This window comes from Carassius gibelio, chromosome B17 (assembly GCF_023724105.1).
Source record: "Carassius gibelio isolate Cgi1373 ecotype wild population from Czech Republic chromosome B17, carGib1.2-hapl.c, whole genome shotgun sequence".
NCBI lineage: Eukaryota > Metazoa > Chordata > Actinopteri > Cypriniformes > Cyprinidae > Carassius > Carassius gibelio.
This window is the reverse complement of record NC_068412.1, coordinates 28,861,705-28,879,204: the sequence shown is the minus strand read 5'-3', so window position 1 is coordinate 28,879,204 and position 17,500 is coordinate 28,861,705. Positions and strand designations below refer to the sequence as shown.

The 17,500-nt window shown below is 43.6% G+C and overlaps 2 protein-coding genes across 5 annotated transcripts in view; one reads left to right on the top strand and one right to left on the bottom strand.

Annotated features, from left to right (window-relative positions):
* Positions 1-7,493, bottom strand: part of LOC127976787 (TOG array regulator of axonemal microtubules protein 1) — a 13,558-nt gene extending 6,065 nt beyond the window's left edge. The window contains exons 1-13 of one of the 4 annotated variants that reach the window (XM_052581452.1): positions 7,269-7,493; positions 5,028-6,067; positions 4,881-4,944; positions 4,626-4,751; positions 4,286-4,486; positions 3,552-3,724; positions 2,653-2,867; positions 2,426-2,496; positions 2,140-2,340; positions 1,699-1,755; positions 1,466-1,614; positions 1,120-1,234; positions 886-1,044 (exon numbers count right to left, since the gene is read on the bottom strand). In XM_052581452.1, coding sequence (XP_052437412.1) covers positions 886-1,044; positions 1,120-1,234; positions 1,466-1,614; positions 1,699-1,755; positions 2,140-2,340; positions 2,426-2,496; positions 2,653-2,867; positions 3,552-3,724; positions 4,286-4,486; positions 4,626-4,751; positions 4,881-4,944; positions 5,028-5,990 — 2,494 coding nt within the window. In that variant the 5' untranslated portion in view covers positions 5,991-6,067; positions 7,269-7,493. The remainder of the gene's footprint in view (positions 1-885; positions 1,045-1,119; positions 1,235-1,465; positions 1,615-1,698; positions 1,756-2,139; positions 2,341-2,425; positions 2,497-2,652; positions 2,868-3,551; positions 3,725-4,285; positions 4,487-4,625; positions 4,752-4,880; positions 4,945-5,027; positions 6,068-7,268) is intronic. The other 3 variants (XM_052581454.1, XM_052581455.1, XM_052581456.1) reach the window with 3 other exon arrangements.
* A 551-nt stretch (positions 7,494-8,044) lies between these two features.
* On the top strand, positions 8,045-17,289 carry LOC127976788 (kelch-like protein 28). Its single transcript, XM_052581457.1, has 6 exons — positions 8,045-8,156; positions 11,196-11,456; positions 11,696-12,333; positions 12,452-12,895; positions 14,564-14,772; positions 14,965-17,289. Exons 2-6 carry the CDS (start codon positions 11,196-11,198, stop codon positions 15,126-15,128), a joined length of 1,716 nt encoding a protein of 571 aa, XP_052437417.1. The 5' UTR covers positions 8,045-8,156; the 3' UTR covers positions 15,129-17,289.
* The last annotated feature ends 211 nt before the right edge of the window (positions 17,290-17,500 follow it).

The following is a 17,500-nucleotide window of genomic DNA, read 5'->3' as shown; positions in this document are numbered from 1 at the left end:
TATAAGTTAACCTCATTACATATTGTTGTGGACGAAATATTAAGATCCTTTACTTAAAATTAACAAATCTCAGACACCTTGGTCAACGTATCACTTTTAATTTATTTTTTATGTCCCTGTACACAAACAGGGACACCTCATAGATCATTGCAAACTTGAAACAGCAATAATCAACCTGTCCTCCATTGTGGTTGGGAACTAATGGTCGGAGCTGCGTTCTCTGGAATCCTCTCAAGCGGTGGACTTCTACGTTCCGATTGGTTGCTGCCCAACCGCGTCATAGCTCATTACCATAAAGTTGCCTTGATTTCAACTCTCCTCGACGCTCTCAACGGCCAAGTCGCGCCGCGCCGCTCCTCGTCGCTGCTCGATGCCGGCTTACATTGAAAATGAATGACTTCCGGCCGCTTTGACGCTCTCGACGCCGGCGGTGTGAACGCACAGTTACAATCTAAATCATCTGTGTTCTGTGCGAATCTGTGTTAAAGTGTAATGTATTTCTGTATTTTCAACATCATTCCTCCAGTCTTCAGTGTCACATGATCTTCAGAAATCAGAATAATATGATCATTTACTGCTCAAGTGCTGCTCTGTTTCTGTGGAAACTGTGATGCCTTTTATTTTTCAGGATTCACAGATGAATCGAAAGCTCAAAAGAACAGCATTTATGAGAAATAGAAATCTTTTCTAACATTATAAATGTCTTTACTGTCACTTTTCGTTCATGTAATGCATTCTTGCTGAATAAATACATTCATATATATTTTTTAATCTTACTGACCTCAAACTTTTGGACAGTAATGTAAAGTCTGTAGCAGATGTAAAGTGTTTGTGTGATTTGATCGCTTGCTGCACGTTCAGTGTGTTGTGTGTGTTCTCTCTCACCGGAGCTGTGTGATGCAGGGGGTCTGATCCGGCGTGACGCTGCGCTCCTATTGGGCAGGCTGCTCGGGGGGGCGGGCTGATGGGCGGGGCTTAGACACTTCACTGGATTCTGTGGTCCAGTCGGGCTGGAGAGAGATTCGCATCCGTTCACACACACTTCTGGAAACAAACCCAGAGACGGTCAGCACAGATACGACAGATGAGCGATGTCCATCACTGCTGCTGACCTCTCACCTTTCACATCATCGACGAGCACGCGCCGTCTCATTGGCTCCTGAGCGGGGGGCGTGTCCTGCTGCTCCAGACGCCGCGGATGCATTCTGTCGCTCGCAAACCTGGAGAAACTCTTCTGTAACACACAGATCACGTGACTCCACATACTGATTCGTTTAGGTGTGCAAAAAAAAAACTTTAAAAAGGGCACCAATATGTCCCTTTTTACAAGATGTGATATTGGACTTGGGTGTCCGCAGAATGTGTCTGAACGCCCAAACTGCACGTACAACTGGATTTTGCATAATAGTTGCCCTTTGACATTATAGGAACAAAACATCCATGTCATGACCGGTTTGAGACGCACCTGAGTGACCGGCTGCTCCTCCGGGTCAGGACGGGTGTCAGACTCGAGGACAGCGCTGGTGAAGGTGTGTGTCTGACCGGCCGGGTCACCCTGCTCAGGAGAACACCCCACACTGAGACGACTGGACAGGACAGCCGAAGCAAACACTCCTGCAGACACCAGAGAAGAAGACGAGCGAGGGTGAGAGCGGCCGAGTGTTACACCAGCGGTCAGGAAAACAGCGGTGAACTGACCTCGCCCGATCACACCCTCCGACATCACACGACTGCAGGACACTCGCTGCCGAGATCCTGAGAGAAACATTTAGAATGTTACTAAAGTTATATATTTCTATTCTTTTATACTTTCTGTTCATCTGTGAATCCTGAAAAATTAAAATACATCACAGTTTCCACAAAAATATCGAGCAGCACAACTGTGTTCAACACTGATAATAATCAGAAATGTTTCTTGAGCAGTAAATCATCATATTATTCTGATTTCTGAAGATCATGTGACACTGAAGACTGGAGGAATGATGCTGAAAATACAGCGGAGCATCACAGAAATACATTACACTTTAACACAGATTCACACAGAAAACAGATGTTTTGAATCAGAATATTATTTCACAGTTTTACTGTATTGTGATCACACAAACGAGCAGAAGACATGTTTTAACTTGTAATGATCACCTCTAGCGGGTCTGAGAGCGCGGAGCGGCTGGTGACCGACGGCTCTGATCTGAGGTGATGAGGATGAGGATGATGAAGATGATGATGTCATGTCGCTGGGCTTCTCCTCGTCTGGATCTAACGATCTGTTCGAGTAAACGAGTCTCTGACCGATCACACTCACATTCCCATCAGACAGACTCTTGTCCTGCTGCGTCTCACCTGTAACACACACACACACACACTCAGAGGACGGGTAACACACACCGTCTGACATCACGTGTGCTCCTGTGCTTCACACACACACCTCGAGCGCTGATGTCTGCTGGGACACGTCTTCCTGAAGACACTCGTGGCTTCACCGCAGACTCCACAGGGCTAGAGTCATGAGATAAACCAGAAAAGAGAATTAAAACTTCATCTGAGACTGAGGTGAATTCTCTCTCATGGTGACCAGACAGAGGAGTGATCTCTGTCAGAGTATGGTGTGATCTCAGGTGTGAGGGTCTGTACACCGCAGACGGAGAGACTGACCTGCTCTTGGTGCCGCTGGGAGACGGAGGAGAGCACAGGCCGCTCTCGCTCAGAGGACTGCTGACGGATGGAGACGTCTGCTCCGGAGAATCAGGAACCAGCTCCAGCTTCACCGCCGAGTCCGGACTGTCTGGATCCGGCTCAGAGCCGCTCGCGCTGACCTTGGCCCGCTTCCTAGCAGCGCTGTTCCTCAACGAGCGCAAGGAGTTCAGCATCTGACAGAGAGACACAGCTCAGAGTCACGGAGGCTGACATCAGCACACACACACAGAGACACACACACACACACACACACAGAGACACACACACACACACACACACAGAGACACACACACACACATAGACACACACACAGACACACACACACACACATAGACACACACACAGACACACACAGACACACACACACACACACACACACACAGACACAGACACACACACATAGACACACACACACACACACACAGACACAGACACACACACACACACACATAGACACACACACAGACACACACACACACACACACACACACACACACACACACACACACACACACACACAGACACAGACACACACACATAGACACACACACAGACACACACAGACACACACACACACACACACACACAGACACAGACACACACACATAGACACACACACACACACACACAGACACAGACACACACACACACACACACATAGACACACACACAGACACACACACACACACACACACACACACACACAGACACAGACACACACACATAGACACACACACACACACAGACACACACACAGACACACACAGACACACACACACACACATAGACACACACACAGACACACACACAGACACACACACACACACACACAGACACACACACACACACACACACACCTCCTCGTGGTCCTCTGTCTCTCCTGGGCCGCTGCTGATGAACAGATCCAGATGCAGGTTTCTGTCCAGGTGTGTGTCCAGTGACGAGGGTCTGGTGTTCGGACTCTGACGGACGGACGAGGCACGTTCAGCTCGAGGAGGAAGTGGAGAGCACTTCCTGGAGCTCACCTCACCTGTGACATCATCAGAGGGGCTCGTTAATCAACAGCAGGTGAAGAAATACATGACATCATTTCCTGTTCAATGGCCATAATGAGCAGATGATTAACTGTTACATTTATACATTTTCTGTTTTGACACTGTAATATAATTATGGTTGTCAAGCTATTAAAATTTGGAATCTAATTAATCACAATAATTGGTCAAATTAATTACACGCCAATTTGATCAACTGAAGTCATTATGTATTAGATGAGAAAAGCATTGAATTAATATAACAAATAAATAGCTTCAAAAAGAAATATTTTGATTCAACATTGAATAAATAATTATAATACACATGGGTATTAATGTCACCTTTTAAAAAGTGATTATTAAAATATAATATGATTTAAAAAAATTATACTCTAAATATAACATCAAAGATGTTTAAATGAGTGAGTCACTGAATCATTGATTCATTGAACAACAGACATGAATCAACTTGTGTGAATCAGTGAACTACTGATTCAGTTTGATCTGTGGATTGATTCGTTTCGATCAGAGTGTTTGCAGGCAGGGTGCTGAGTGCTGACCAGAGCCGTCGCTCCTGCGGTGAGGGCTGATGGACCACGTGCTGGACATGGACAGCGAGGGGTCAGCGGGGTTTCGGCGAGGTAAGGTGGGGGTCAGCAGACTCCCTGTTAGCGCGGTCAGCGGGTACGAGGGCAGCAGAGGTGAAGAGTCAGTCGGGAGGGAAACGCTGCCTGACAGAAAACATCTCGTCTTGAGCAAACCTGTGAAAGAAACTCACACTCGATATGTTCTGTTCAGCGATAAACAACAGTGTGACGAACCAAAACAATGTTCCATCAAGAGATTTTTACTACCATAAATATATCAAATCTGAAATGTTTAGTCTGACCGTGGCGTCACCTTTCTCAGACTCCGAGCGATCGGCCGCTTTGAGAACGTCTGGATCCGAGTCCAAACTCCCGCTTCGGCGCAGTCGACCCAGAGACCTGCGGGACCGGCCCGGAGACAGGAGCGGTTCTGATGGACCTGCACAACACAGAACCGTTATCTGTGCGCTTCAGAGGAGTGCAGCAGTGTTAATATCACTGTATTACTGTGAAGGGTTAACACAGCTGCTGTGGTTCATGAGCTGAAACGGTCTCTCTGTGCTCTTACTGTGTTTGACTCCAGTGTGCTGACGGAGTCTGCTGGATGAGGACGGATCTTCACCGATGACCAGCTGGAGTAAACAAAGCAACACACATTCATCATGGAGCCACACGAGACCAGCAGGTGTGTGTGTGTGATGATGTCATGGCTCACCTGATCAGGTGACGCTCCGTTGCTCTGGAGCTCCACAGAGAGGGCGGATCTCTCCCAGGGCAGCTTGTTCTTCCCTTTCCCGGCGCTCACCATCCTCCTCTGCTCCGTCAGATCCCCGTCTGAGCGAGAGCTGTGAGCCCGGCCTCCGTTCAGAACCCAGTCCAGATCGGCCCCGGAGCCCAGCTGAGGCGTCCGTCTCTGTCCCGGTTTAGGAAGAGCGAGCGCGTACTCCAGGGATCCGTCGGGAGCGAGTCGAGGGAGGATGTGTCGTGCTCTCCGCGCCTGTACAGCAGCCATCAGGCCCTCAGCGTCTCCGGCCAGCTCCACTCCATCCACGGCCTTCACGAGCGGCTGCTTCTGACCCGTGTCCAGACAGTAGTCCAAGACGGCGAAGAGCTCCAGAGCCGCGTGACGCACCTTCCTCTTGCTGTCGGCGAGCGCCGGCGCCGCTTCCACACACAGGCCGGGGATATCGCAGTCCTTGCGTGGGTGTGTGAGCAGGGCCGCCGTGATGATGTTGATGACGTCCTCTCGAACCCTGGAGTTCCTGTGCTTGAGCTGACACACCAGCAGATCCAGGACCTTCTGCGGCCCCACCGTCCTCATCAGCTGCCTGAAGACGTTCATGTACTCGAGCCGCGTCACGCTACGGGAGTCGCCCAGCGCTCGCACCGTCACGCTCACGATCTCCTTATAATAGCGCTCCACATGGCTCTCCAGCTTCTGGATCAGCAGGTTGATGAGCTGCAGCGCTCCGCACAGGACCCTGAAGTTGCTGTCGTCCAGGAGCTTGCGTAAGAACTGTATGAAGTCCAGGATGCTGGCGGAGGAGAGCTGCTGGAGATCCAGCTCCAGGAGGATGTTCTTCAGCTCCTCCACGCCGCTGGTCCGGCTCTGATAGTTCTGGAGGTCCAGGAGCTGTGCGTGTAACTCCTGGGGAATCAGCCCGTACATCATCATCATCAGAGTCCAGACGGAGACACGGACGCACCGCTCATGCTGACGAGGGACGGGAAGAGTCACATGATGCAGCGACACACCTGGAGTCATCAGGAAAACACATCAGTGTTTACTAAACAAAACACGACTCGACGCTGATTGGACAGTTTAGAGGCAGCACAAACAGTCTAGAATAGTGAAAGTTAGCGTAACACTGTGGTTGAATGTGAAAGAGAGAATAAATCCCTCCCTTTCCTTTAGTTGTGCGTCGCCCTAATGGAGAAAGCGCCACTGGTTTTATGTTTAAAATAACAAAATATCATTCATGCATTTGTAACTGCAGGTTAAATGCATTCATGTCCCTGAATTAAACAGTGTGTAAACAGGCCAACATCTAAAAGCCTCTTCAGATACAGCTTCTGTGATTCCTCTGCACTGCAAAGATTCATTTTAATACTGATTACCTTATTCTAATTGACTGATTAAATTAAAAAAATTGATTCAAAAGATAATGCACACTTTTAGAAAAAAAAACTTTACTTTAAAAAAAGGTAAAAATGGCCATAAAATGTAAAAATCATTTGAAACTTATTGAAACAGTCATGCTTGAGCTTTGGTTTGGCTGAAGCTGCACGACATAAATGCAATGTTTAGGTATTATTATTTTTAATTAGTATTATTTTGATTTATGCCTTAGTTTTAGTTAGCACTTTTTTGAAAGTAAGCTGGAATTGATTTTTGTGTATATATATATATATGTTTTTTTTTTTTTTTTTTGGCAATTAAATTTTTTTTCAGCAGTAATTAATGTATTCATTTTCACCAGTAAAAATATTTTTTTTTTCTAAAAATGAAGCAAACCAGTTGTTTGTTTGAATTGACCTTGCTTTCTCTTGTATATTTAGTAACGTTATTTCTCTTTAATAAAGAAAAATAACTTATCTGATTGTTTGATAAATCGACAGAATAATTGGTAGAATACTTGATTACTAAAATAATCGACAGCCCCAACCCTAATTTCCTCACACACTCTCTCTCTCTCTCTCTCTCACACACACACACACACACACACACACACACACACACTGAAGCTTTATAAGACAGTGAGGTGATTATTCAGTATTAATGAACCTCATTCATCATCGCACGTTAGTTTTTGTATTTTCGCGGTTTTCTAGCAAACCGACAAGAAGCGTCGCAATTAATTAAGATTACGCTGTTTTAAAACACGCTAAGATGATTTACACACGGTACTGACTGACATGCCTGACGTTATTTGACGTGTTTTAGTGAAAATCACACCAGTTATCGCAGACCAGTCCGACTCCTGATTCGGTTCGATTCTCGACGCGATTCACTCTGATTCCTTGAATCGGCTCCCTCTGACTCTGATTCGCTGACTCGGCTCCCTCTGGTCTAGATTGGTCCGCTTCACGTTGAATTTAGGTGCTTTTCTGTCGGTTTCTGATTTTCTCGCTGCTTCCATCACAACATTTGGGCAAAATGGCGGTGATGTCACAACCAACCGCTGCCATGGCGACGCGCCCTCCGACCCCACACTGGCTGACGGGCGCGGTGCATTGTGGGAGGTGTAGTTCGTGAGAAACCAACGGACACAGACAGAGACGGCAATGCTTTTATCTTATTTTTAATATTTACACAATAGTTTTAAAGTTATTCTGATGCAAAACGTACATAATGCTTGGAAAAACAAACAAACAAAGTTTTTTTTATCTCGGAAAACATCTTTTTATTTCGGCTTTATTGAGAACAGAAATAAAAAAGGGTATTTAAAAACAAAGATTAAAATGCTTAATATTTTGAAAAATATTATTTTTCAACACTAACAAATGCGCATAATATTAAATTCGTTTTATTTAGTATTAGTATTATATCATTTAATAAACACGGATGGGTGTTTATGATGCATGTATTTTTGAATACGTATTTCAAATATAAAATAGCATTTCGTCATTTGCATTTGATAGGGTTGTTGAAAATGACTTCTTATTTTGTATCAAAATACTTAAATGTTTTGTATTTGTGTAATTGTGAAATACAGTATTTAAAGGCGCGGTTGCGTCAGACTCTTACTTCCCGGAAGTGACGCAAGCGCTGATTTGTGTTTGTTTTCCTGACAGTCGCGGCCGTGTTGCGCTTCAAACTGCCAGAAATCAGCCAGACACACAGGTAAACGCTTAATAATCGTTCTATTTCTGCACTCTACCTCACTAAATGAACGCATGACAGAGTGTAAATGCGTGGTAAGTGCGCGGTAAGTGCGCGTTTGTCCTGAGCGGAGTTCTGATGCTAATATATGTTAGCTGGGAACGAGCAGCTTTATTTATTCAGATCAGCTGATTGATGTCAGATGATGATGATTGCGGTGTTTGAAGAAGACTGAGATCTGTGATGCTGTCAAACAACACTCCTTATGTGATTTCTGCTGTTCGTGGATGTGTGTCAAATCTAGTGCGCTGCTGATGCTGTCTACATAGGGAGTGTAGTGTTTAGAGCCTCTGCTGTCTAGCTAGGTGTCGAGGACGCGCTTAAACGATGCTATCTGAGAGACAGTAGTATCTAGGGAGCACAGAAATACAGTGTGATTTGAACACACTCCTCGAGCTGATGATTCATGCCGGACAGTTCCTTTTACAAGCTTTATTAACAAACATTATAAAAAGAACAATATTTATTAGTCCAAAATTTATTCAGACACCTTTAACATTTCTCATATTATGACCGTTTATTCACTATAGTTTTGTTAAAATGGTAAGACAATATGACAAGAGCTCTGTTTATGTGTGTGTGTATGTGTATATATATATATATATATATATATATATATATATATATATATATATATATATATAGTGTGTGTGTGGACAGCATTTAGTCATTAAGCAGATGCTTTTATCCAAAGCGACTTACAAATGAGGACAACAGAAGCAATTTAAATCATCCAAACCTCAAGTGCTACAACAAGTCTTTTAGCTTAACACCATACACCTAGCAAGGTTTTTTTTTATTATATAATACATAAAAAGACAAAAGATAGAATACAGAAAGAATAGAGCAAGCTAATGTTAGAGGTCTTTAATTGTAAATAAATGTTAATTGTATAATTCTGGGTGCAGAGCCAGTGGTGGTTTTGTATGCAAACATCAATGCCTTGAATTTTATGCGAGCAGCTATTAAAGCCAGTGCAAATTGATAAACAGAGGTTTGATGTGTATTCTTTTCGGCTCATTGTAAATCTTTGATCTTATGGCTGGAAGACCTGCCAAGAGGGCATTGCAATAGTCCAGCCTGGACAGAACAAGAGCTTGAACAAGGAGTTGTGCAGCATGATCAGAAAGAAAGGGCTTGATCTTCTTGATGTTGAATAAAGCAAATCTGCAGGATCGGACAGTTTTAGCAATGTGGTCTGAGAAAGTCAGCTGATCATCAATCATAACTCCAAGGCTTCTAGCTGTTTTTGAAGGAGTTATGGTTGATGTGCCTAACTTGATGGTGAAATTGTGATGAAACGATGGGTTTGCTGGAATCACAAGCAGTTCTGTCTTGGCAAGGTTGAGTTAAAGGTGAAGGAAGAAATGTCTGTTAGACAAGCTGAGATGCGACTAGCTACCGTCGGATCATCAGGATGGAATGAGAGGTAGAGTTGAGTGTCATCAGCATAGCAGTGGTATGGAAAGCCATGTTTCTGAATGACAGAACCTAATGATGCCATGTAGACAGAGAAGAGAAGTGGTCCAAGAACTGAGCCCTGAGGCATCCCAGTAGTTAGATGTTGTGACTTAGCCAGATTGGTTGCTGTCAAGGAGGTTGTTGTGTGTGAGAAATGTAGATACTTGTTTGAACACAGTTCGTTCAAGTGTTTTTGCAATGAAAGGAAGAAGGGAAACTGGTCTGTAGTTCTCTAAAAGAGATGGATTGAGGTTGGGTTTCTTAAGTAGTGGAGTTATACGTGCCTGTCTAAATGATGAGGGAAAAACACCAGTGTGGAGGGAAGTGTTGATGATGTGAGTGAGTGCAGGTACAACTGCAGGAGAAATGGCTTGAAGGAGATGAGATGGAATAGGATCAAGCAGACAAGTAGTAGGATGATTAGAAAGGATGAGTTTTGAGACTTCTGCCTCAGAGAGTGAAGAGAAGGATGTAAATGAGTGTATGTTTGCTGATGATATGATTTTGACTGATTGTGGTGTGGAAAATTGTGCACTAATGTGTTTAATTTTATTAATGAAAAATGTTGCAAAGTTGTCAGCTATTAGAGATGAAGCAGGAGGAGGAGCGAGGAAATGTTTTAAAAAGCAAAGATGTATATTTTTATTAAATGTATATCTTCTAAATTTATATCTCCATTAATATCCTATAATTTTGTTCCGACTTTCTCACAATTATGAGTTATATCTTGTAATTCTGAGTTTTTGTCTTGCAATTAATAGTTTCCATCTTGCAGTTTATATCAATTGTGGACCAGTCATATTTTAGCCCAAAATCACAAAAGCAGATGAAAAAGTAATGTGTTGCAAAAATAAAATAAAGTCAATGTTTAATTCCTTTTTTTTAATTAGAATTTTATTTTATATAATTTTCATGATAATTCAGCAGATTTCCACCTAATTCTCATTGATGAAGTGCATGAAATATATATTTAGCATTTAAATTGTGAAATATTTATACTTACTAATGTCATTTTAGGTTAGGGTTTGTGAGCTGTAAGACTGTGGCAGAGCTCTGAGAGATTGCTGAAGTGTTTCTGTTTGTTCATCTACTGATCTTCTGGGAGTTTACTGTCTCTCATGAGCTGAGGAACACTCTCAAACCCCAGTGAGATGCTGCGTAACCCTGCAGCACAGAAGCAGCATCAGTGTCTCAGACAGAAATACACAACAATACACTGTATGAGTCACAATTATACATTTCTCTTTTATGACAGAAATCATTAGGATATTAAGTAAAGATCACGTTCCATGAAGATATTTAGTAAATCTCCTACTCTAAATATATCAAAACTTAATGTTTGATTAGTAATATGCATTGCTAAGAACTTCATCTGAACAACTTTAAAGATGATTTTCTCAATATTTAGATTTTTTTGCTCCCTCAGATTCCAGATTTTCAGATAGTTGTATCTCAGACAAATATTGTGCTCCTCACAAACCACACATCAGACTTGTGACTGGTTTCGTGACACATATAAAGCATCTGCGTGTGTTTCAGATGGAGCAGCAGGCCAAGCCGTACATGTTTGCGAGCCTGATGCGTCCTCACTCCGAGCAGCTCCTGCAGGGTCTTCAGCTCCTGCGCCAGGATCACGAGCTCTGTGACATCGTGCTGCGGGTCGGAGACACAAAGATCCACGCACACAAGGTGGTGTTAGCCAGCATCAGCCCGTACTTCAAGGCCATGTTCACCGGGAACCTGTCGGAGAAAGAGACGTCTGAGGTGGAGTTCCAGTGTGTGGATGAAGCCGCTCTCAAGGTCAGCTGACACACACACAAACCAGTACAACATGCAGTCAGATCTCTTCTGGGACACTCCCTATATGTCCAGAAACAACAAACACAATGATTTATATTTATTGCATACAAATCTGAACTATTTTAGCAGCTAGAACAGTAGTATAAGCTGTTTTGGGAGAGTTGTTGGAGCAGGGACTATATTTGAGACCCATGCAGTCGGTAACTGATGAAATGTGTTCTGTTTCCGTCTCTCGTCAGGCCATAGTGGAGTACGCCTACACAGGAACCGTCTTCATCTCACAGGAAACGGTGGAGTCTCTACTTCCTGCCGCCAACCTACTGCAGGTCAAGCTGGTTGTGAAGGAGTGCTGCAGCTTCCTGGAGAGTCAGCTGGACGCGGGGAACTGCATCGGCATCTCACGCTTCGCCGAGACCTACGGCTGCCACGAGCTGTGTCTATCTGCCAGCAAATTCATCTGCCAGCACTTCGAGGAGGTGTGCCAGACGGAGGAGTTCCTGGAGCTGACGCGCACCGAGCTGGACGACATCGTGTCCAACGACTGCCTGAACGTGCTGACGGAGGAGAGTGTGTTCTACGCGCTGGAGTCCTGGATCAAGTACGATCTGACCGAGAGACAGCAATACCTGGCGCCGCTCCTGCACTGTGTGCGGCTCCCGCTGCTGAGCGTCAAGTTCCTGACGCGGCTGTACGAGGCCAATCACCTGATCCGAGACGACCACGCCTGCAAACACCTGCTCAACGAGGCGCTCAAGTACCACTTCATGCCCGAGCACCGGCTCTCCTACCAGACCATGCTGTCCACACGGCCGCGCTGCGCTCCGAAAGTCCTGCTGGCCGTGGGAGGAAAGGCCGGGCTCTTCGCCACGCTGGAGAGGTGACCCCACACCACACACACACACACACGGGATCACAGCTAGAGTTAACTAACACTACACATAGCTTGAGTGTGTGTGTGCGCGTGTTCATGATGTGTGTGTGTGTGTGTGTGTCAGCGTGGAGATGTTCTTCCCGCAGACGGACTCGTGGCTCGGTCTGGCTCCGCTCAGCGTGCCGCGCTGTGAGTTCGGTGTGGCGGTTCTGGAGCAGAAGGTGTATGTGGTGGGGGGCATCGCCACACACATGCGTCAGGGCATCAGCTACCGGCGGCACGAGAGCAGCGTGGAGCGCTGGGACCCCGACAGCAACACCTGGGCGTCTGTGGAGCGCATGGCGGAGTGCAGGAGCACGCTGGGTGTGCTGGTGCTGGCGGGCGAGCTGTACGCCCTCGGAGGATACGACGGACAGAACTACCTGCAGTCTGTGGAGAAGTACGCGCCCAAGCTCAAGGACTGGCAGCCGGTGGCACCCATGACCAAATCACGCAGCTGCTTCGCCACGGCCGCGCTGGACGGCATGATCTACGCCATCGGAGGATACGGCCCCGCCCACATGAACAGGTACCCCGCCGCACTGCATTCTGGGAGGAGTGTAGTTGTTATCAGTAGTACAGAACTTCTAATGTGTTTCTATTTTAATGAATATTTGCTTGTATGTTTTGAACCTATATTTAGATAATTGAAAATTAAAAACTGTAGTCAGCTTATTATTATTTATTTATTTATTAGAAAGCATTATATTTATTAATTTGTAATTATTTTTAAAAGCATTTTTAGAATTAAATTTGTCAAAATTTTGAATGATATTACTTAGTATTTAAACTAATTATCTAATTCTAGGAGATGGCGTGCTGTGCGTTATTATCAGAGTTAATATTGTTAAATACAACTATTGAAGATGTGTGTTAATCGAGATACAATAATTGGGTTTAGTTTGTTAAATCAACTATTGATGAATTTTGCATTAACTAATGACACTTTTTTTTTCATTTAAAATGTATGGTATTTAAAAGACTTTGGACATGAAAGACCTCAAATAAAATGGAATGTAAAAACCTTTCAGTTGTATTTCAGTTGTAAAAACGGAAAAAACAAAACAAATAAAATGCAAAACCTAATAATTTTTTTGAACCAATAAAAATACACAACAAAAAACAAAATGCTATAATACTTGTAAATTTAATCATATTAAAGTTACACTGGTTGGTAAATTAGTAGAAACAGAATTATATTCAAAGCCTTGTTTCAAATAAAACTACTGAATTCCTTAAAAAAATAAAATTAATACAAATTACTTTTAGTAAATATATCAGTTTAGTTTGTTAAAGTATTAAAACTACTAAAACTGAAATGAAAACATTAAATATTAAATTAAACAAAAATTAAATAAAACACAGAACAAAAAAGTAAAACTTTTACTAAAATAAGAAAAAAAAATTATATATAAACACTAATTTTATGATGATTAAAAATAATACACTGGTCAGTGAATAAGTCGAAATACAATAATTTCCAAAGCCTCATTTTAAATAAAAACTGCTGTATGTCTTGAATAGTTAGATTTATTTTTCTAGATGTAAGTTGATATTTCTTTGAATAAAAAAAACACGTAAAAAAAAACAAGTTCGAACATGACTGCAGTGGATCTCTGTGTGAGCGCAGGGGTAGTTCGGTCTGTCCTCGGTGCTCATGGGACGCTCGTGTTGTGCTCGTGTTGTGCTCGTGTCTCCATGAGCGCCTGGATCTCGTGAGACCTGTTTCTAAACCTGTGTCAAGAGTTCTGGAAAGAACAGGGACTCCTGGGACGCTGCCTGGGTTTCATGGGGCCAGCAGTCTTTAGTATGATCACTGGTTATCACACACACACACACACACACACATCAGAGCGGAGTGATATTAGCTGATCACATCACTGCTGTGGAAGCACAAGACCAGTCACACAGCAAGACTTTTAAAGAAGTCTCTTCTGCTCACCAAGCCTACATTATTATTATTATTATTATTATTATTATTTGATCCAAATAATACAGCAAAAACAGTAATATTTTAAAACATTTTTACTATTTAAAATAACTGCTTTCTGTTTGAATATATTTTAAACTGTATTTTATTCCTGTGATTTCAAAGATGATTTTAAGCATCATTACTCCAGTGACGAGTAACTGCAGCTCGGTGTGTTTCTGAGCCGCTCTGAGTTCAGAGTTGACCGGTGATCGGTGTGTGTTTCAGTGTGGAGAGATACGACCCGAGCAGAGACTCGTGGGATATGGTGGCGCCGATGTCAGATAAGCGCATTAACTTCGGCGTGGGGGTGATGCTGGGCTTCATCTTCGTGGTGGGAGGACACAACGGCGTGTCTCATCTGTCCAGCATCGAGCGCTACGACCCGCAGCTGAACCAGTGGACGGCGTGTCGACCCATGAACGAGCCGCGCACCGGTGAGATCACAGCTACACACTGATCTGAACATTTACAGAACATGTGTTCATGAGGAGTAATGCATGCACCGTACCAGACCTGTCCATCATCATGCATCACAATCATGCAGAATGCAGTTATATGAGCCCTGAATTCACACTGTCTCTCTCTGTGTGTGTGTGTGTGTGTGTGTGTGTGTGTGTGTTTCTCAGGCGTGGGCTCTGCTGTGGTGGATAACTATCTCTATGTTGTTGGGGGTCACTCGGGCTCCTCGTATCTGAGCGCGGTGCAGCGGTACGACCCCATCACGGACAGCTGGCACGACTCCAGCGGGATGATGTACTGCCGCTGTAACTTCGGCCTGACCGCGCTTTGACCCCGGCCACACGGCTGACCCTCAGAGACATGAGGAGTGTTTCAGGAGTGTGTTTCCTGCTCCTCCGGCCGGCGCTGGACGCACAGCGCTGAAGCACAGCTCACACCAACACCTCGGAGGACGCGGAGCGCCCAGCTCTTCCCCTTTACATCACAAGACTTCTGATGAGGGACGCACATGCAGCGAGTGTGTGTGAGTGTGTGTGTGATGCATGAGCTGAATCTGCGCTTCGCTCTGGAGGAGAAGCGTGGGACTCGTGATAAGGGCTGCCTTCTGTCCTCTACATACAGCTCTGTGTGTGTGTGTGTGTGTGTGTGCTTCTCAAAGCCACTGCACTGACCGTGTGTGTGTGTGTGTGTGTCTGATCCACGCGCTCATCTTCTGTCCTTTCTGCTGGAAATGAGTGAATCTCACCAGAAGGAATGCAGCTCATGTTTCAGCACAGTTAAAGTTATATTTTGTTGAAAAACAAAGATTTTTTTGCATTTATTTTATGCAAAGTCATAATTTAATGACTGTCAAAAAAACACGTTTTTTTTGCACTTTTTGCAACATCAAAATGCTAATTTTTTTGTGTGTGTTTTATTGCAGTCAAAATATTTTGCCAAAAGACAAAATGCATTATTTTTTGCATTTATTATCTTTTTTGTTGTTGTTGCAACGTTAAAATATACTCTTTATATTTGAAATTATTAACAAAAGAAGGGAAAAATGTATAAAACAAAGAAACAACAAAAAAGGACTATAATTTTTGTCTGACACATGATGGTATAGAGTCAGAAGAAGTCTCAAAACCCCAAATAATCAGCCAGGAGTAAACGAGCAAGAACCACGCGACAAAACCCACGCTTTACAGAGCGAAGAGCAGGTGGACTCGTAAAAAACACTTTATTTTTTTTGTAAGGTCAAAATAAATAGGTCAAAAAACATTATTTTTTGCAGTCAACTGTTTTGCTGAAAAGCATTTTTGTATTTATTGTTTATAGTAATTGTACAAATATTTACTGTTAATTTCACACTCAAATGTGGCATTTAAAGCACACTGAAAAACTACAATTATTAAAATGGTCAAACATCACATCTCAAATCCATCAGTTCTCCTTCTCCACATTTGCCTGGAAGATTACGAAAAGATAAACGTTACAATGTAAAACTCTGTTTCTGAAACATGAGCTGGACGTGATCCTGACGGGTCACTGAGATTCACCCGTGTGTGTGTGTGTGTGTGTGTGTGTGAACACACTCTCATACTGACTGGTGCTAATTTCCTCTCCAGGATTGTGTTGTTTTCGTTCTGTCATGATGTGAATTGATTTCCTGTTCCTGTGGCGTTCAGATGAAGCATCAGGCAATAACGTGGCTGGTTTGAGTCGAGTGTCGGATCTGTTCCCAGTCGAGGCTGATGCTGTGCGTTCTTCACTTCTGCATGTGGAGATATCCTGAAGTTCTGCACTTACCAAACCATTTTCTACTGTGTACATATGACCTTTGAGTTCCTTTGAGGCAATAAGACTCCTTTTTATTTCCCTCATTGATTGCCAAGGTGTTTTGGGATTCCTGTGACTGACCTGAACGGCTCGCGTCGCTTCGTTTCTGTTCTGTTGCTCGTTATCAACACTTTCGATGTTCATTTTGGATCTGAGCTGCCTTTAGAAGCATGTTTTGGATTGATTTGATATTAAAAGTGTGATGTCTGTGAGTCCAGAACGTATTTCAGTGTAGAGCTTCATCCAGAGGCACAAAGGGAACAAATGCTCACCAGAAGCATCCGTGTTTGATTAGCAATAAGAAATATTTCCTCTCATCCATTAATGTCTAAAGCGGAGGTGTTGGGTGTCTGTTCGTGTCTGATCACCGCTCTCACCGAAGTGCTCGTGTCACGAGGGAATCTGAATCAGTCCCTCACTGTCTTAAACTATTGGATCATTTGTCCTGATGATGATGATGATGATGATGATGCCACATTTTGTTTTTCTGTCCATCCAGCTTGTGTTTGAAATAGAGTGCATTTTTATAAACCTGTGGATTGTTACTGGAACTAAACCGATAACCTTAGCTACTAACGCAGTATTTATTTTTCACATCTTATCAAGCGTTGAGAGCTCAGTGTACTTCTGTGTGTCGCAGCTCAAACAGTCAAGAAATAAAGGCCTGGAAATGATTCCGCAGGAGTCCGCCGTGTTTCTGCTTCATGTTCAGAGCTGTAGTTCATCTGAAAATGAATGAGACGGTCTGAATCCAAATCCTGATTAAACACAATCAGTGTGAATTCAGGACGATCCACAAAGGGATATTTTGAGTTGCATAAAATAACTCATTTTTATATTTTTGCATTTCATATTTTTATCACTATTTGCATGCCTTTTCCATGA

Excerpts from the sequence above, each read along its gene's own strand:
- LOC127976788 (XM_052581457.1), top strand. The coding sequence starts at position 11,196 with ATGGAGCAGCAGGCCAAGCCGTACATGTTTGCGAGCCTGATGCGTCCT. Across the intron at positions 12,896-14,563 it reads GGCCCCGCCCACATGAACAG|TGTGGAGAGATACGACCCGA; the intron begins GTACCCCGCCGC and ends TGTGTGTTTCAG. Across the intron at positions 14,773-14,964 it reads CATGAACGAGCCGCGCACCG|GCGTGGGCTCTGCTGTGGTG; the intron begins GTGAGATCACAG and ends TGTGTTTCTCAG.